Here is a 21885-nt window from a genome sequence, read left to right as displayed (position 1 = left end):
CAGCATGATTATGATGATCTCAAAAGGTGCACTAGCGACTGATGCTAAAGGCTGTGGTCTTTAGCATCTTTGTTAGCACTCCCGACTTCCATGCTGTAAACGCTGGTTTAAATCCCACTCTGACAGAGCGAGGCAAGTAGAACTAGAGGGATTTCATTGGTGCCGTGACCCGGATTGGAAGTGAGGTTTAGCAGGATGAGTGTAACAAAGGCCAGCTAGCAAAAGCTGTGTGGGTAAACCTCACTCCCCTGATCTCAAGAGGTGCACCAGTGACTGATGCTATTGCCTGCATCTTTAGCATCCTTGTTAGCACTTCCGACTTCCATGCTGTAAATGGCAGTGTGAATCCTGCTCGGAGTGAGTGAGGTGAGTATAACTGAAGGGGTTAACCCTCTGGTTGTGTGCAGGTCATACTGACCCGGAAAAGATTTTCTTTTTCCCGAAAATACTAGTTAAAGTATTAATACTAGCTAAATAATTTTTTTTTTTTAGAATTTTCGTAATTTTTTTGTGGGTTTTTATTTCACCTAGTCACATTTATGGTGTTCCCGTTCAAAAATGACCGGGCTCCAAACAACCGCTTATAAATCTCTTATTATAATATATTATCATTAAAGACAGGATTCATTCTTTTTGTCAACTTGTTTTCTTTCATTTAGGACTGGTTTTGTGTTTCTACTTGCATCTGATTAATCATAGGCCTCATTTTTCTGAGAGAAGGTACCTTGTTTTTTGAGTGAAAAAATATTTTTTTATGAATAATTTTCACAATATTAGATAAAAAATGATGAAAATTTGCACTGTTTCTCACACTAGTGTGCTTTAATGTTTAATAATGAAGTTTTAAATGCTTTTATTTTGTACAAAATTGCAAAAAGTAACACTTGTGGTATTCACGGTCACTGGACTCCAAACAATTGCTTATAAATCTGTCATTGTGCTATATTATTACCAAATATTGGATTCAATCTTTTTGTCAACTTGTTTTCTTTCATTTAGAACTGGTTTTGTGTTTCTGTTTGCATCTGATTAATCGTAGGCCTCATTCATCTGAAAGTAGGCAAAACTATACAAAATTGCATGAAGTCACACTTGTGGTGTTCCCGGTCAAAAATGACTGGACTCCAAACGAGGTACCTACTCTCAGATAAATGAGGCCTACGATTAATCAGATGCAAATAGAAACACAAAACCAGTCCTTAATGAAAGAAAACAAGTTGACAAAAGGATTGAATCCAATATTTGGTGATAACATAGCATAATGACAGATTTATAAGCAATTGTTTGGAGTCCAGTCATTTTTGACCGGTAACACCACAAGTGTGACAGGAATCCGAACACACCCAGAGGGTTAATTGGTGCCGTGACCCGAAAGTGAAGTTTAGGAGGATGAGTGTAACAAAGGCCAGCTAGTAAGAGCAGTGTGGGTAAACCTCACTCCCTTGACTTTGCACTGACGACTATGGCTGGCTTTCGAGTTTAATACTTTTAGTCTCAATACCGCTGAGTATGGACAAATGTCTCGTCTTTGGGTACCAAATTTCAGTACCTAAGAGGTTAATCTCATCAACGTCAGTGCTACATAAGACAATTTGTATAAGTTATACCATGCTTTTACTCAATATTTACGTTCACTATTGAGTGTTTGGAATAACTTCCGATTCCAATCTAACGTGTGTTTTGCCGTATAACGTTGCTGAAATTTGTAGGCTTTTATATTATACACCTGCTTAGCATTTCTCATGTAAACACCCTGTATTGTTATGAAAATAGGCAGAATCTTATGAAAATCACATCCAAATCATATACTCTCGTGATTATTTGTTTTATAGTCAAGGTACCAAGATAGCACACATAACGTCTGCAAGATGTCTGTTAAAGATCACTTGATCTGGAAAGCATCTGCTGTGTACAAACATCTGACAGACGTCTGTAAGATGTTAGTTTTACATACATTCTAAATCATAAACATCTTAAAGACATCTAATAGACAGCTATTTGACATCTGATAGGAAACGTTCTAGATGTATTGCAGATGAGCAAACACTAAAAAATGCGTCTTCCAGATGTAAATGCAGACGTCAAATAGACACGTGTGCTATCGGGGTACCTGAATAGATATCATACATTTTTGAATGATATCCTGCCCTACTAGAAGCTGCGGTCTTTAGTATCCTTGTTATCGCAACTCTCATGCCAGAAACATTGGTTCAAGTAGAACCAGAGGGGTTACAAACACAAACTGAAAAGCTTAAAAAAAAAAAAAAAAAAAAAAAAAAAATCGACCAGTCTGATTGTGGACTGACAGGATGTTGCATATTTGCAGTTGAAGTATCTTAAATGACTGGATTTTCAGAACAAACAGCTGAACAAATAGGGAAAACATTACATATTTGCACGTATTGGCTTATTGCATCCTTCCCACAAACACTCAGTTTTATCAAGCTAATATGTCTAGCCATTCTTCTTGTGTAAACTTTGAGAATGCTGTATTATGTACATAATGCTTTACATAGTAATTGGCTGAAGTGTTTGTAACATTGATTGGCTTATTTCAGCGAGTAATGAATCAGTGCATACAAAGGCTCTGCTTTGTTGAATAAGCCTCCAGCAGCGAACAGCAAGCGTTTGCTGTTTGTTTAGATGCTGTAAGCTTTGAACAGGGATCCTGCTGATTTGTTCCGATTAGAAGCGGCTGTAGGTACAGATCAAGAGTGAACATGCTGCTTTTGCTCGCCTGTCTGTGTTGAGAGAACTCGGACTGAAGTGGAAAAGAAGGGGCAGAGGGTTAATGCAACTGTTTAGACCATTTATTCACAGTCAGCACTTGAACGTGACCCAAGAAGGATAGGGAGTTACATGACCAGTTTGTGTTAAAAACGTGTGGTATAAATGTTTGTTCTACCTGAAGAAACACGTTTTGATTCTTGCAAATTATTTTTCTAGTGGATTTTTGACATTTGAATTCACTATGGCTTAATATAACATAAATTATGTTTCTTACTGAAATATGTAATAGAAAACACATTTACATTATTTAAAAAATCCACATCGTTTTATACATATTTTGGACTATGGGGGGCACCATTATTTCGATGATGTAAAATGGTTGCACAGTGTGATACTGGTGCTACCTGTTGCTATTTTTACCATGAAACAACTCGGAAAATAAAATACTGATACAATGCCACATTGTGTGGCTTTTGGTTGTAATTTTCAGTTGAAGGCCAACAAGAGACGTGGTGTAAGTCTTTACTGGTTTCCTGGCAATAAGAAGAGGAGAAAAGAATGGGAAGGTGCCTGTGGATGAATAAAACTTACTAAAGACCTGCGTCTTTGTTCTCACCACTTTAGCTCTGATGACTTTGAGGCTTTTAGTCGACCACAGCTATTGAAAGAGCTTACAAACGGCAGAGTCAAGAAACGCTAGATGCCATCCTGGCAGGATGTAAACATGCTGACACGCCATGACGCAACAGACACTGAAGGAGTTTCTCAGCAAGGATTTCACTTGATATACAGGGACGTTTAAACTCCTTGTGAAAATAAATAAATAAATAAATAAATAAATAAATAAATCGATAGTATGGCATGTGGTTTAAGCCTATGCTTATATTCAATCGCCACCTGTAGGCAGTGGACATCATATCAGTATTTTATTTTCTGAGTTGTGGTAAAAATAGCAACAGGTAGCAGCAGTAGCTCACAGAGTGCAACCATTTCACATTATCGAAAAAGCGGCGCCCCCCCACAGTCCAAAATATGTATAATATGTATAAAATCATGTTGATTTCTTAAATAATGTAAATGTTTGGTGGGTTTTCTACTACATATTTCAGTAAGAGACATAATTTAAGTTATATTAAGCTATACAAGTCCTATAAGTTTCCTTTAAGTATACTACCAATGTATTTTAGGTCAAAAGTTTACATACACCTTGCAGAATCTGCAAAATGTTCATTATTTTACCAAAATAAGAGGGATCAAAATGCATGTTATTTTTTATTTAGTACTGACCTGAATAAGATATTTCACATAAAAGACATTTACATATAGTCCAAAAGAGACAATAATAGTTGGATTTATAAAAATGACCCTGTTCAAAATGCTCACAGATGCTTCAGAAGGAAAAAAGATGCATTAAGAGCCAGGGGGTGAAAACTTTTGGAATTTGAAGATCAGGGTAAATTTAACTTATTTTGTCTTCTGGGGAACATGTAAGTATCTTCTGTAGCTTCTGAAGGGCAGTACTAAATAAAAAAATAGGATATTTAGGCAGAAAAAAGAAAAATTGTACACATATGAAATGAAAAATACACATTCTCATTCTGTTCAAAAGTTTTCACCCTCTAGCTCTTAATGCATTGTTTTTCCTTCTGGAGTATCAGTGAAGAATCTCTAATAGTTGCATATGAGTCCCTCAGTTGTCCTCAGTGTAAAAAGATGGATCTCAAAATCATACAGTCATTGTTGGAAAGGGTTCAAATACACAAAAATGCTGAAAAACCAAAGTATTTGTGGGACCTGAAGAATTTTCTGAAGAACAGCAGGCAGTTTAACTGTTCAGGACAAACAAGGGACTCATGAACAACTATCACTAAACAAAAAAAGGCAGCTGTGGATCATTCAGGTAACAACAAAGTATTAAAAATCAAGTGTATGTAAACTTTTGAACAGGATTATTTTCTCCTGTGAACTATGTGTAAACATCTTTTATGTGAAATATCTTATTCAGGTCAGTACTAAATAAAAAATAACATGCATTTGTATGATCCCACTTATTTTGGTAAAATAATTAACATTTTGCAGATTTCTGACTGTATTTCAAGCAAAATTGAAGAAACATGTTCATTTTGAACTAAATGAGGCTAAATCAAACTTCTTTTGGAGTTCAAAACAACGTGCTAAAATGAACTCTGGCAAAGTTTGAGTTTTCTGAAAACGTTTGCTCTAAGTGTTAAACACCTTTGAACAACCATTAGTCTGTGGCAAATATGTAACAGGTAGGTGTGTTTTGTAGCTCGCCTACTCTGGTTCATTTCTCCTATTAAGTAAAATTGTAACACCGCCTGAATGCGTCATCCTTGGTTGACGCAGGGAGCTGGATGCAATATCCACAGCAATAAAACTCACAACCTGCTTTATGAAACACTAAAACGTGGCCCTTCCAAGCCATGAAGGTTGAGCTCTTCCCTGGAGCATGGCAGCGCTGCCCAATTGGAGTGAGACCAGAAGTAAGAGGACTCTGATAGACTAGCTATGCCCGAAGCCAGCAATGCGTAAAAATCCTATTGTACTGAAGATGCGCTAAGCTGCTTAATAAAGGAAGATTTCCGGATCATCAACCGCAGAGCTACAACAAAGATACACTAGGACTCCCCGGCCCAGATGGACTTGAGCAGAAGGATGTTTTTATTTCTTTGCGACTCATTTTTTGTGGCATGCTTTGCATCCTGCAGTACTTTAAAAAGCTATTAGCAGCTCAGGACTCAGCAACCATCTGCACAAACATCATTATCCTGTTAAATGCGGCTCTTGCAGAGGCTTAGCAGACCTTGTGTATTCATCAATTTACCTAGCGGAATGATAAATGAACTTAAGAATAGGAATTAACCTCAGCGCTGACTTACGATGCTAATATGGCAACTGTATAAACGCATTTCCCAGCACGCCGGAGGAGTGCGAAGATAGTCGCTTGTCACAATTTTTCAAAACGCCGTCGGTTTACACAGAGGAACGCATTCAGAAAGCAAATCCGAGGAAACCTGGCAATTCAGATGCTATTAGCACACTTAGCTACAGTCAGCAAAAAAGTTCTTGGATGAGATGCTTAATATTTATGGAGCACAAAAAGTGGGCTTATGCTTCAAATTCATATCCCTCCCAAAATAGTAACTGGTTCAGAAAGAAAGCTCCACAGTAAATCAGGAATGTGTTTTTGCAGTTGGAAAAATGCCTAGGTCATCTTAAGAGCAACACTAACTAGATTCCACAGCTTGACGTCTAATGAGGACAGCGTGCCCTTGGAACACCGGGAAAGTCTAGCACATGCAGATCAGCCGGGCAGAAAGATCTCCCGCTACAGCTGCGAAATTAAACTAGCTTGGAATTTATTCAAATCAGAGTAGCTTGTGGAGGTTCAACGGTTAAACGGTGCAGATAAACGTAAAAGAACAGTCCACCCAAACATGTCAAACCTCATTGGTTCTTGCACGTAAAGTGCATCGAAGACTGACACGGGAGAAGAAATCATTGAATAAAGTAATTTTTGTTTTCTTTGCACAGTTCGCATAGTTTCATAACATTACGGATGAACCACTGTTGTCCAATGGACTATTTTATCGATGTCCTTACTGTCTTTTTGAACCTTGAACATGGTAGTTGCATTGCTGTCAAGTTCAAAAAGTTTCAGATTACATTAAAAACATCTTAATTTGTGTTCTGAAGACGAACGAAGTGTCTTACAGGTTTGGAACGACATGAGCGAGTAATTAATGAGAATTTTCTAGAAACTATGCAATTTGACCTTTTCAAGGTGAAACAGGGTGCTTTTTCATTACACGTAATTCATTTTTAAATTGCATGTCTGGATGAATAAAACTCTTTGATATTGCACGACTCACACCTTGTTCTCTTGCGTTTCCACGCTCTTCTGAGTTTTGATCTCGCCTGTTTATTAAACGTGAGAATCATAGCTCCATTCGGGAGCAGATACAGGAATATTTACAATGTCTCGCTCCTCAGTGCGAGGATGGAACATCAAAGACCTTGAATCTGACATGAAGAGATAAAGCAGAGGTAGTCAGAGATACACGGCGTGTATGAATTATTCACCACACACTTCTTGCGAGCCAATGGCCCGATAAGAACCTACGTCCGGCGACGGAGGGGAAAGAGAAAGATTAAACAAAAATTGTTCATAGCGGCAAATAAGATGCTGACAAATCTATCCTGGCTAAAGCAAACTACTTCATAATTTATGAATGCACATAAAGTGATCTGTGACTTGTAAGGCCCTTGAGTTTTAAAGGGATAGTTCACCCAAAAATTCTGTCATTAATTGCTCATCCTCATGTCGTTCCAAACCCGTAAGACCTTCATTCATATTCGGAACACAAACTGAGATATTTTTGATGAAACCCGAGAGCTTTCTGACCCCGCATAGACAACAACGCAACTGACACATTATAGGCCTAGAAAGGTAATAAGGACATCGATAAAATAGTCCATGTGACATCAGTGGTTCAACCGTAATGTTATGGAGCAACAAGAAAACAAAAATAACTACATTAACAATTTCGCCTCTTCACGTTCACAACAGTACCACATCGCACTGTCATTATTTTTATTTTCTTTGCGCAAAAAAAGTATCCTTGTAGCTTCATAAAATTAAGGTTGAACCGCTGATGTCACACGGACTATTTTAATGATGTCCTTAAGGATTTAAAGGTCAGGACAGAACATTCTTAAATTAATGTTTATATGATGTTCCAATAATGTTATAAATGGTTGATTTACATTCTTGTAACGTTAAGAGAAAACATTCTTAAAACAAAATTCTCTGAACGTTCTTTTAATGTTACTTGTACACGACTGAGGTTCTTGTAATGTTAAAGGGGTCATCGGATGCCCAGGTCATTGATATGATTCTTTAGGATCTTAATGAAAAGTCTATAATATACTTTGGTTAAAAATTCTCATTGGTAGTGTAAAACAACACCCTTTTTACCTTGCCAAATTCAGCTCTGCAAAAATCATCCCATTCTGGTTGACGCTGCTTTAAATGCAAATGAGCTCTGCTCGCCCCGCCCCTCTCTTCTCTCTGTGGAGTGACGAGCTGCTCGGAGAGATTGTTTACTTTAGCCGCGAAACTTGCTAGGTAGCACATTATTAGGAAAGGCTATTGCAAAGATTCATAAAAAAAAACCTTATACACACTTCTGCTGTAAGTGAAGCTGGACCACAAATGATTTCGCGTGAACATAGACGGATATATGTAGATTGGGAGGCGCATTCAATTCACAAACAAACGTAATCTACTGCATCTTCAGCAGCTCAAATGTCGGGAGTAAATGACGACCACTATGTTCATTATTACATCCAGCAACACAACACCTCAATCGCTCAATTCTTGTCTAACTTACATCCCTGCTCTGGCATTGAAACAAAGAGGTTGGACTGTTACAGCTGATCTGAGGTAAGACGCTCATGTCAATCAACTATCGTGGGAGCGGCCTCTGTCTGTGTGACGCCACAACGACAGGCATCTGAGAATGGCTCGATTTGAAAAAGGGGATATTATTTTTACAGATTAATTAAAAACCACTGCATGGATTTTTATCATTATAGGGTAGATTTGTACATACACTGACAACACACATTAATGTTCAAACAACATGTAAAAGTGAACTTTGCATCCGATGACCCCTTTAAGAAAAAACATTCTTAGGACAACATTCGCAGAACGATCTTTTGTACACGATTGTGGTTCTTCGTAACGGTAAGAGAAAACGTATTCAGAACAACATTCTTTGAATGTCCTTTTGATGTTACTTGGACACAACTGAGGTTCTAGTAACGGTAAGAAAACATTCTTAGAACAACATTCTTGGAACGTTCTTTTAATGTTACTTGTACACGATTGAGGTTCTCGTAACGGTAAGAGAATACTTTTGAAGCACTACATTGATGCAATTTGTACTTGATTGTTCCCGTCATGTTAAAAGAAAACTTTCGTACAGCATATGTATTTAAGAACCACTCTCCTAATGTTGATTCTCATAGCATAAAACACAAAATATGGGTGTTTCAAACATAGAGAACATTCAAATATAAGGTTCTCATAACATTATGACAATGGTAGATTAGATCAAAAATATCTCAATTTGTGTTCTGAAGACGAACGTAGGTCTTATGAGTTCAGAATGACATGAGGGAGAGTGATTAATGACACAATTTTAATTTTTTGGGTGAACTATCACTTACCCTCATGTCATTTCATGTAATGTTAAAAGGAAACACTTACCCTCATGTCGTAAGTGAGAATGTGGTTACCTATTACTTACCCTCATGTTGTTTCAAACCTGATGGCTTTCTTGGTCACTATATCTGTAAATTGTTTGGAAAAGAACAGCATGAACATTCTTCAAAATATCTTCTTTTGTGTTCTACAGAGAAAAAGTCATACAAGTTTGGAACAACAACAACTATTTAGTTAATGTCAAAAACCCATAAGAATGTGTAACTCGCAACAAAAACAACTGACCAATTCAATGGTATTACCGATCCCATCCAATGTTTTTAATTGACCACTTGTTCGGTAAAGAATATAATACAATGACAGAACTAGAATTCATAAGAACATCAATAAATATTCGATAACACACATGGACCGCATTCACATAGCCTGACTCGGGTCATCCCGGTGGAGGAAATGCTTCAAAAAAAACAACCTGGTGTTTGATGTTTGATGTAGCAGAACGGAGAGTTAGCCTGTGTGACTGAGGTCCAGGGACTCGAAGCAACAAACACATCCAGATTTCATTTTAAAAAAGTGAAAAATAAATAAATACATACAGAAAAAATGAGCAAGAAAACATTGCGAAGTGAAAACAAAATCTGTACATCACCAAGGCTGGGGAGTGGTGTCAAAAGATTTTATGGTTTTGTCGCACTGCCAGAGGAATGAATTTACTGCGCGTAACGGCAGGGAATGCTGGGTCATTAATAACAACGGGGTGCCCTTCAAGCCAACAAATAATAAATAAACAGAAATAAGAGCTTTAACTGTAAATATACAAGGAAAACTAAATATGCATGATAAAGCCAGCTGGAATGGAATTTACACATAAAATGTGCCAATAGAGATTCATATGAGGTAAAGGCCATACTATGTAAGCACGGTTTAGGTGAACAGGGAACGCCGGAGGTTCAGGTTAAGTATACCAAGCAACTGCGACTTCCAGAACAATCCCCACTGCCACCGGCGGCCGAACTGGCTTTTTTGTCATGGTAATTCCCTTTCTGACACCGTGGAATCAAAGACGTTTCCAGATAACGCACTAAAAATTCAGACGCGCTACTCTTGCCGCGATAGTCCGGAAGCTGATGATGGATGTGGTGTGTTACCTCCAGTCCTGATTAAACAGAGGACACCGTGCTCCTGTCTCACCTCCACAGCTTCCCCTTTACCTCCAACAATCATGTAAATACGAAAAAGAACAAGGTTAACTCCTTGATACAACCTGAACGATTCTCGGCTGCGGCGGCAGATAGCAAACAAAGCGTCGGAGGATTATGCGAGAGTATTTGCATATTCTGCTTGCGAGAAACTCGACAAATCTGGCTGAATGAATCATGCAAACAAGCCTAAATAAGACTGTGTTCCACAAATGTAACTACAAAGGGGTGGCGCAGCCAGCATAACAACCTCTGGGACGGCAACTGCCCTGTGGCAATTAGTCAGAAAACTTGCCGCAAGAAAATCCCGCAGCTGCCTCTTATAGTTCTTCAGCATGCCTGCCAAAAGACAGCTGTGAGCATTCTTTGTTTAGAGGTTCGTTTTTATAATCAAGGCTTGCAATTAAGGTGCCACATTGTTAGCCATCTGCCTTCCTTCGCTAGCCTCAGCCGAGGGCTGTAAAGAGCTATTAGTGTGATATAGAGGTACATTAGCGGCTAATATGGATTATTAGGATACTGGGTATCAGAACGAGACTCCAATTTTGACAGACAAATTGCATAACACTGGTACACCTCCTGTTCGATGCAAATCATGCATGGGTCATTAGAATGAATTGCATGAAACCTGCTCAGAACAGATCATTATTTTCCCCAAAATCAAAAGAAAATGTGTTCATATTTTGCTTCACCCAAGGGATAGTTCACCCAAAAATTGTCGTTCCAAACTCGTAAGACCTTTGTTCATCTTCAGAGCGCAAATTAAGATAATTTTGATGAAATCCGAGAGCTTTTTGACTTTGCATAGACAGCAACGCAACTACCATGTTCAGGGTGGATATCGATAAAATAGTCCATTTGACAACAGTGGTTCAAACGTAATGTTATAAAGCTCCGAGCATAATTTTGTGCATGAAGAAAACAAAAATAACGACTATTTCATAATTTCTTCTTTTCCATGTTAGTCTTCAACACACGTTCACAACAGTACCACGTTGCATGCATGAAACTGACGCAAGTCGTTATTTTGGTTTTCTTTGCGCACAAAGTATTCTCGTAGCTTCCACTGATGGGAATAACGCTGTTATAAATAAGCAGCGTTACTAACTGCGTTATTTTTTTCAGTAACGAGTAATAACGAATTACTGTTTCTCCCTTTACAATGCCGTTACCGTTATTGACAGTAAAATGTGACGTTACTATAATATATTATAATATTATAATCATTTTATTTTTCAGTTCATCTGAATGGATGCGCAGCGTACCTGTATTTGACAAACTGTAAACTCTAGTGTGAAGGCACACGACTAGCTGTTGCTTTGTCTCACACACATGCAAAGAAAGATACAGAGCGACAGAGTCTTATATATCATGCAGAATTGACGCGCGACATGTAAACGATATTCCTTGCAGTATTTTCCTGTCAAAATAACCAAGAGTTCCTTAGGAATTCTTCAGCTTTTAAGAACTGTCGGTTTCTCCGGTAGTAGGTGGAACTGATGCGCAAACTGCAATCTCATTGGCTGGCGATCACCTATTATCATCTCTGTTTTGATTTCAGCAAATCAGTTTGAGCGAACACAGACAACATGATTAATATTCATGAACCCAGCAGCTCATTAATCCTTGGTGTGTTTTATATTATTTGTAGTAGAATTCGTAGTAGTTTTATTATCTCATCAGTATTATTTGTAGTTTTTTCCCTTTTTATTGAAACACTAAATTACAAACAATATCTTGAGCACCACCACCAGTCCTATGTTCAGTCAACATGACAAATATGCTTTCATACATGGTTATTCTAATTACTAAAGTTTAATGCTTAATTATAATAATGTCATATTATAATGCTTGACTGACTGATGCTAAGTGTCCGATATTTCAAAAAACTGTGCCATTAAGCTTTATTTCAGATATTTAATATTAGTCTGGTGAGTAAACAAAAAAATGTAAATTAATATTATTTAAATTTCATTCATTAACATAAGGGGGCATCTAAGTTATTTGACATATTTGAACTTTTTTTTTTTTAAAGTAACACAATAGTTACTTTCCCTGGTAATTAGTTACTTTTAATGATGTAACTAGAAGTAACTAGCAACTATAACTAATTACTTTTTAAAAGTAACATTGCCAACACTGATAGCTTCATAACATTAAGGTTGAACAACTGATGTCATATGGACTATTTCAGCAATTTCCTTACTAGCTTTCTTGGCTATAAATATCTTAATTTGTGTTTCGAAGATGAATGAAGGTCTTAGGGGTTTGAAACGTCATGAGGGTGAGTAATTAATGGCAGAATTTCATTTTTGGGTGAACTAACCTTTAAGGATATGAACTTTGTTTTGCATTGTGACATTATTTTCCAGAAAATTAACCATGTTTTCCTCTGAAACTCTTATTAGCATTTGTTTTACTGCAATCCTGATTGTTTATTCTATAATTTTACTAAATTGGGGTGATATGTGACTACAAACGCACTTTCCTCCGCTTTTGACTTCAAAAACAGCTTTTTCTAAAATAAAATCACCCTTTTCTTGAAGTCAATTGCTTCTTTATCAAAATATGCACCAATAACCTCAACATTAATTAAGTTTGCTTGGAACAAAAAGATTAATTGTTTCGATATTAACACTACTGGCTTTTCATCGTCTCTGAATTTTGGGCTATTTCATTAAAAAAGGTGGATAAATGTAGAAGAAGAGGGAGTGCTGACGTTGAAAAGAAGTTGGCGGAAAACTGGGCTACGTTTGCAATCTCACGGGGAAATTGAGAGAGGAGCAGGGAGAGATAAGCACAAACCCCGGCATTAGAGAAGGGTGCTGTAAAAAAGAAAGAGTCTGGCCTTTTTTTTAAGGTAAGGAGGATAGTTGAGAGGGCAGAGAATAAGGAGTGGCCCTCATTTTTGAGTCAGCTGTCGCAGTACTCTTTGAAAAACAGGACACGCACCTGGTAGGAAAGAGGAAAAAAACGTGCCTTTGGAAACTAAAATGAGCCCAGACCACATCTATCGCTCGGAAGAGAACAGAAGGCCAAATGCTGCTTCTCAACTGGCTTTCTTCTGCATGAGCCTTTCCTTTTTAACCTCCTGATCTTCAGTACTGGAGGTATCCCTGCCTCTGAAATTTACCCATGAGCACTTTTAACATCTAACCCGTGTGTGATATCGCACCATCTGGATTCTTTGTTTTCATCCTCACCCCACCCATGAGAATCCATCCCTGTTTTATTTCTTTCTTAAGTGTGCTACTTCGAGAAGCTAATTACGGGCGTAGCTGTGACCCCCAAGGCTGTTAAAAGTACCTTGTCGCCGGCTCGGTTTGACGTGGCGTATATGCGGTCGAGTGCAATTAAGACCGGCAAGTCGAACCTCTCTTTCCGTCCGTCTAATTCTCTCTCTTTTTTCTCGCCGACAGGCTCTGACAGGACAATTTCTCCTCTGTGGGTGAGAAAGTGGGAGATCGTGACACAGACCATCAATAACAGATGGAGGAACTACAAGTAGGAGGGATTTTACAGTGGCACATTTCATCTCAAGTCACTCAAAGTCAATACCTGTGAAAGACAGGAAACTTGTACTCAAGGCTTGAAATATATCTGCGTAACAACTAGTTAAAGGCCGTTTAAGGACTTAAAGGAATAGTTTGACGCCAAAAATTAAATCTGTCAGTTATTCAACCTCATGCCATTTCAAACCCGTATTATGTTCTTTTGTCTGCGGAGCACAAAAGAAGATACTTTGCAGAGTGTCCAAGCTGCTCTTTTCCAGTGGAAACTAGGGTTGTAACAGCTCCTAAAATGACAAAAAGTACCATAAAAGTGGTTTGCATGATTATACATGTGGTATATTCTTCTTCTGAAGATATTTGATAAGTTAGTGTGAGGAAAACACAAGAATTAAATGATTATTCGCCAAAAAGTAGATACTTTGCAGTGTGTCCAAGCTGCTCTTTTCCAGTGAAAACTGGGGTTGTAACAGCTCCTAAAATGACAAAAAGCACCATAAAAGTGGTTTGCAAGACTATATGTCTGGTATATTCTTCTTCTGAAGATATTTTTTACGTTTGTGTGAGGAAAACGCAAGAATTAAATTATTTGCAAAAAAAGACACTTTGCAGTGTGTCCAAGCTGCTCTTTTTCAGTGAAAACTGGGGTTGTAACAGCTCCTAAAATGATGAAAAGCACCAGAAAAGTAACATAAAAGTAGTTTGCATGACTATGTGTGTGGTATATTCTTCTTTTGAAGATATTTGACACAAAAATTAAATGATTATTACCAAACAAGAAGATACTTGGGAGTGTCCAAGTTGCTCTTTTCTAGTGAAAACTGGGGTTGTAACGAAAATGACGAAAATCACCATAATCATAAAAGTGGTTTGCATGACTATATGTGTAGTATATTCTTCTTCTGAAGATATTCAGTAAGTTTGCATGAGGAAAACTCTAGAATTAAACAATTATCCACAAAAAATGCAAACCAATATTATCTTAATTATCTTATTCATAATAAGGCTGCCAGATTGATATCATTGAGATCAAATGTCACATGTCTCTGAAAGCTACAACTTTTGATGTGTACAATTGTGTACAATTATTTTATGGAGCTTTATTCGCGTTGCCAGTCACTCATCGCCTTTTTTGTTCATTAGGAATAATAAAACTGAACAACATGAGTATGATTTACTTTTCGTGTGAAATGTGCAGTTTATAGACTGGAAATCTAGATGAGCACCACTTCTTGCAACCCAAAACATACCAAAAACAATGGTATTTGATAAGTTTGTGTGAGGGAAATGCAAAACTTAATAATTTGCAGAAAATTCCATCGATGTGGATGTGAAATCTCATTCATCATTAGGTTGCCAGAATTACGTTTATGGTGCTTTATTGGCGTTGCCAATATTAAATGAAAAACTCTCGAATTAAACTCAGTTACTCCTATTTAGCTCGACGTAATAAAATCATATGGGTTTTGAACAACACGAGTATGATTTAATTTTTGCGCAAATTGTGTAGTTTATACACTGAAAAACTGGACGGTGACCACTCGAAGGTATTCGAAGTTTGTGTCGAGGAAAACGCTAAATTTAAACAATTATTTGCAAAAAATTCCACCAATATGGATCTGAAATCTCGTTCATCATCAAGTTGCCAGACTGACATAATCAAGTTTCTATGAAAGCTACAATGGAATAACGACTTTCGATTGAACTTCGGTCTGTTTTGCATACAAATCTTGAAATCACAAATCGTACAGCGGCTAAGAAATAAAATTGTATGGGTTTGGAACAACACAAGTATGATTTAATTTTCACGTTAATGGTGCAGATCATACACTAAAAATCTGGATGTGCACCACTCCTCGCAACCCGAAATACACAAATACTGAAAATATTCGAAAAGTTTGTGAGAGAAAATATCAAAATTTAAGTGATTACTTGCAGAAAACTCCACCGATATGCATCTGAAATCCTATCATTATTAGGTTGCCAGATTTGAAATCAATGACATGAAACATCACGTTTCTATGAAAGCTACAATGGAATAATGACTTTTGTTTATGAATAACTCCGGTCTGTTTTGTATGGTTCCAGAAGACATTAACCCAAATGGATCTGAAACCTCATTCGTCATTAGACTGCCAGATTGCAATAATCAATTTTCCATGAAAGCTACAAAGGAATAATGACTTTTGATTGAACTTTTATGGTGCCGTTTTTAAAATTGACAGCTTCTGTTGCCAGTTACTCATGACCCACGTAAGAAATAACATCATGTGGGATTGTAATGACATGAGTGTGATTTAATTTTCATGTAAAATCCAAATGAGCACCACTCCTCGCAACCCAAAACACATCAATACTCAGAAATACTGTATAAATTAGGTTAATGTCTTACAAAGAGCAAACCAAAGTCAAAACGGTCAAGAAATACTGCATAAGCGAACCAATCCCTAGCATTTCCTGGCTGTTTCGATTTGATACTGTGTTTTGAAATGAAATACAATATTTACATGTAGTACCAACCCACCCGCTCAATTAATGCTTATGTAAAAATACATAAACAGTTACCTAGAGTGATTTCTACATTGAATGTACGAAAGAACTTTCTCTTGACGGATCCACTAAAATGAGATGTAACATTAACGGATAAAGAGACGGAAAAGTAAAATTGTTATAGTCCTTGTGGGGTCCAGCAGTGCCCCCTCTGATCATAATGGGGGTAGACTGAGCCGAACGAGAAGGGGGGAAAGGTGAAAGGCCGTCGGATATCAAAGATAAGGAGGTTTAGGCGAAAGGCTGGCGGAAAGGAGGGGATTATTTGGTTAGAAATGGCCGTGACCCTCCTGTTGACCTCGATGACCTCCTGAACCGTGCCTCTTGTGCTTTCTGCGCTCGTGGTGGGACTTGTGGTGGTGGCGTCTGTAGCGGTGAGATCTCCTTGCTGAGGATACAAGAAAAGAAGTATTAATAAATCTGGTGATTTGATTCTCGATACTGACATTTAGAGAATAAAATCGGGATACTCACACTTCGTACAGATGATCTTGGGTCGGTCCCATTTGCCATTGGCGCGACACTTGATGGTGGGAATGTGGCGCTGGAGGAAACCGTCGCCGCACTGGTAACGCACCACAGAGTGTATGTCATAATGCGCACGCTTCCGACCAATCAGGAAAGCGTTGTCCACGGTGGGTGGAGCTCCACATAGTACTGCAGGAAAGAAAATAATGTAGGATTACAAAAACATAAATAAATTTTGAATCAATATCAGATGAATCTACATAATTTCACAATACATGTTCCTGGAAATGAACAAACATTGACAGCTAGTAGTTGAAATGGGTACTGCAGTCTAAATTCAAAATATTATTTCTCCTGCCCCCTCCTCCTCAGACTCAACACTCAGCTCAAACAAGCGCAACTTTTATCCGTGTTTTAATAAGCCTCTGTCACAAAGCTTTTCAGATGGATGCTAAGGCATTTTAGGTAGAATCTGCAATCTCTGACCAGTTCGTTTGCTCGCTTCTATCACTGCATTACGCAGTGATTTCCAGCAACTGGCAACCCGAACTGTCAAAATATTGAGTAAACTGGGAGCTAAAAAAAACCCCAGACATTTTTAAAGTAGAATGTCATATAAAAATAATTTAACATTGGCCAATAAGTGATATATTCTGCATCCATATTTCCTGGTGATTCATTTTTGAATTTTCTTGAATTTTTGCAAATTAAATGAATAAATGAACTGAATGAACGTAAATGAATGAATGAACATAACTTCATGAATTAGTGAATGAAAGAACAAATGAATGAACAAACAAATGAATGACTGAATGAAAGAATAAATGACTAAATGAATGAATGAACAAATGAATGAATGAGTGAACAAATGAAAAAATGAGTGAAGGAATGAATGAATGAAAGAAATGACTGAATGAACAAATGAATGCCTGAATGAATTAATGAATGAGTGAAGGGATGAATGAATGAGTAAATGAAAGAGTGAATGAGTAAATGAAAAAATGAATGAAAGAATAAATGACTGAATGAACGAATGAACAAATTAATGAATGAATGAGTGAACAAATGAATGAGTGAATGAAAGGAATGACTGAATGAATGAATAAATGAAGGAACAAATGAATGAGTAAATGAAAGAGTAAATGAAAAAATGAATGAAAGAATAAATGACAATAAAGGAAACAAACAAATGAATGAACGAATGAATGAGTGAATGAACAAATGAACAAATAAATGGATGAATGAACGAATGAATGAAAGAATGAAAGAGTGCCTGAACGAATTAATGAAATTAGTGAATGAATTAATGAATGAGTGAAGGAACGAATGAGTAAATGAAAGAGTGAATGAAGGAATAAATGACTGAATGAATGAACAAACAAATAAATGAATAAGTGAACAAATGAAAAAATGAGCGAACTAATGAATGACTGAATGAATGAATGAAAGAATGAGTGAATGAAAATAAATGACTGAATGAACGAATAAGTGAAGGAACAAATGAACGAGTAAACGAAAGTGAATAAATTAATGAATATGAATGAGTGAAAGAATGAATGAATGAGTAAATTAAAGAATGAATGAACAAATAAATGACTGAATGAATGAATGAGTGAACGAATGAATGAGTGAATGCACGAATAAACAAAATAAATGGATGAATGAACAAATGAATGAATGAATGAGTGCCTGAACGAATGAGTGAATAAATAAGTGAACAAATGATGAGTGAATAAATGAATGACTGAACAAATGAATAAATGAGTGAACGAATGAATGAGTGAACAAAAGAATAAATGACTGAATGAAACAAATGGATGAATGAACAAACAAATGTATGAATGAGTGCCTGAACGAATGAGTGAATATAAATTAACAAATGAGTGAATAAACGAATGAAGGAATAAGTGAAAAAATGAATGAATGAATAAGTGAATGCACGAATAAACAAAATAAATGGATGAATGAACAAATGAATGGATGAATGAATGAGTGCCTGAACGAATGAGTGAATAAATAAGTGAATAAATGATAAGTCAATAAATGAATGAATGAGTGAACGAATGAATGAGTGAATTAAAGAATAAATGACTGAATGAACGAATGAAACAAACTGATGAATGGACAAACAAATGTATGAATGAGTGAACGAATGAATGAGTGAATATAAGTAAATTAACAAATGAGTGAATAAATGAAAAAATGAATGAAGGAATAAGTGAAAAAATGAATGAATGAATGAACAAATGAATGAATGAATGAGTGAACGAATGAATGAGTGAATGCATGAATAAACAAAATAAATGGATGAATGAACAAATGAATGAATGAATGAGTGGCTGAACGAATGAGTGAATAAATAAGTGAACAAATGATGAGTCAATAAATGAATGAATGAGTGAACAAATGAATAAATGAGTGAATGAAAGAATAAATGACTGAATGAACGAATGAAACAAATGGATGAATGAACAAATGAATGAATGAGTGCCTGAATGAATGAGTGAATATAAGTAAATGAACAAATGAGTGAATAAATGAATGAAGGAATGAGTGAAAAAATGAATGAACAAATGAATAAGTGAATAAATGAATGAATGAGTGAAATGAATGAATGATAAATAAATAAGATAAAAACAATTGTTACACAGATCCCACTTTTAAAGACACAATTAATTCCTTATGAATTGGAAAATCATGAGTTTTTTTGTTTTCATGTGAACTGCACAGTTCATAGCTGAAAATCATGATGAGAACCACTCAAAATCACGTAAATAAATAAACAAATAAATAAATAAATACATTTCCTCTTTTTTTAAAGATCCAATCAATTTCTTATGGATAGAGTCAATTCCTACACGACATTTGTCTTTGAATACTCGCATTAATCCTACTTTATACTTAATTCAGAAGTAAAATGGGTTTCAAATGTTGCATGTTCAAGAACGATATCCTAGGGAAATTATTTTCTATGACATATCAGGCACGGTGTATGAAAAAATTTGCCGTAGCCACATTCAACCCTAAAGCGCCACAGTCTAGTGGCACACTCTTCAACAGCAGTGCCTCGATGTGACATTTATCTAATTAAACAGCTTTAAACGGCTGCAGTTCCCTTTTCTTTCATTAGGTGGCGCCCTCGTAACTGAAACTCAGCGTATCGCCTGACTGGAGATGCAGGAGTCGAGCTGGTCTTTTGTTGCGATGGGCCAGTAAACACGGCAGGGAAGCCATCGGGGCGCAGGCACAAACAATTAGCCCGTGGTATACGGCTCCCCGTACATTCATCCGCTCTGAACAGCAAACCCATAATCCAGCGCTGCTCGCTATAATCACCTCAGCTTGTTCATTTGCAGTGAAACATCATAAAGCTGACCTGTGATTTGAGTGTTTAATGCGTTCACTCTGACAGACTTTATGGCCTTGGTGCTTTAGCTTTTCTCCTTCAAGTGAGATTTTCTTTATCAAACGCTCCAGAGCAAGTCGTGCCATTAACCTCCTCGCAGGATTTCACGGCATTTTCAGAAGCGAATCAATTCTGGGAAGGAACTGCAGGTTATCTGTCGCTCAGTATGGGCAGGAATTGCCACCTAATCAGTGACGGTATGAGCTGGAATTGATCTGGGAAGTCAGCGGCTGCTTGTAAGCCTGATGAGTTTTGTTGTATGCGTTTTTTTTTTTTCTTGGTGGGAAGCTTCTTTGTCTGGAGAGAAAGAGGTGTGACCTTCTAGGTTGAGGATAGGAGGGAAATGTCACACTTTAAAACACTCGCTCCTGCACTCGGCAGCCGTCCTCCTTCCACACGAGCCGAGTTCTGATTCAGCAATAAATCATAAATAAATAATAGACCATAAAATCAATAGTCAATCCTGGACACACTGTACACTTAGATACATGAGCCTCAAAAAGTATTCGGACAACTAAGCCGTGCTTAAAAATGTATGAATGTCACTTTATTTTTTATATTCTATTCAAGATATTTCAAGATTTTCTCAGTTTCACTGAGAAGAAAAAATATACCTAAGAAATTTATTATTTTGAAAGTTATAGTAACAAAGTAACAATAACCAAAGAGCAACAAATAAATGATAGAAAAAAAAAAAAAATAATATATATATATATATATATATATATATATTTTTTTTTTTTCTACTTGGGGTTAATAAACAAACAACACATTAAATTTATTAATATGCAACATAATAAATCGTGTACAATTTTAAAACAAAATACACTTTATATTTACACAGGTGCTTTTTTCTGTTTTTGAAATTATGAATATATAAAACAAACATGACATATAATTGTTCTTTTAAATTATAAATTCTTACAAATCTAACAAAAATAAATAAATAAATAAATAAATGTATTAATTTAGTAATGATATATATACTAATTGAATGAATTTAATAAATTATATATATTAGTTTTATTAATAAAACAAAAGCAAGTAAGCAATGTAATAAATCACGTATAATTTTAAAACAAAATAACATTTATTTACAAAGATGTTTTTTTTATATTTTAGAAATTATTAATACATAAAACAATATATTTCTTTTAAATGATAAATTCTATAATTTAAAATGTTCTATTCTATAATAAACGTGTATCTATGTACACTACCAAATAACACAAAATAAATTAAAAAAAATGATTTTATTATATTTACATATTTAGTAATTAAATATGCCAATTTAATGAATTTAATGAATTATATATTTAAATATTATATATTTATATATTAATTTTATTAATGAAATGAGAGCTATTTTAGTAAGCAATGTATTAGCAATGTAATAAATTATGCATAATTTTAAAACAAAAACTGTTCACATTTACAAAGATGTTTTTTATATTTTAAAAAAGATAAATACATGCATTTATTTTTTAACATATTTATTTTATAAATTGTATCATGTATTGTTAAAATGATCTATAATCTGTATGCATTAATAAAATAAAAAGTTAAATGTAATACATTAAATATTGATTTTATTAAATTAATTAAATTATTTAGTAATTACATTTAAGAATTAATATATATATATATATATATATATATATATATAGATGTATATTGTATATATATGCTTTAATAAAATAAAAATATGTAATAGATGTAATTGATTTTATTAAACTAACTACATAACTAAGTAACAAAATATAAGAATTGTTT

General features: G+C 35.8%; 1 protein-coding gene across 3 annotated transcripts in view; it reads right to left on the bottom strand.

The window, feature by feature from the left end:
* Positions 1-9411: 9411 nt before the first annotated feature.
* Positions 9412-21885, bottom strand: part of ncanb (neurocan b) — a 212692-nt gene continuing 200218 nt past the window's right edge. For all 3 annotated transcript variants that reach the window (XM_051095274.1, XM_051095275.1, XM_051095276.1), the window contains exons 14-15: positions 16713-16895; positions 9412-16626 (exon numbers count right to left, since the gene is read on the bottom strand). In XM_051095274.1, coding sequence (XP_050951231.1) covers positions 16508-16626; positions 16713-16895 — 302 coding nt within the window. In that variant the 3' untranslated portion in view covers positions 9412-16507. The remainder of the gene's footprint in view (positions 16627-16712; positions 16896-21885) is intronic.

This window comes from Labeo rohita, chromosome 22 (genome assembly GCF_022985175.1).
Source record: "Labeo rohita strain BAU-BD-2019 chromosome 22, IGBB_LRoh.1.0, whole genome shotgun sequence".
In the NCBI taxonomy this organism is placed as follows: domain Eukaryota; kingdom Metazoa; phylum Chordata; class Actinopteri; order Cypriniformes; family Cyprinidae; genus Labeo; species Labeo rohita.
Note: the sequence above shows the minus strand (reverse complement) of the source record. Positions and strands in the feature narration are given on the sequence as shown.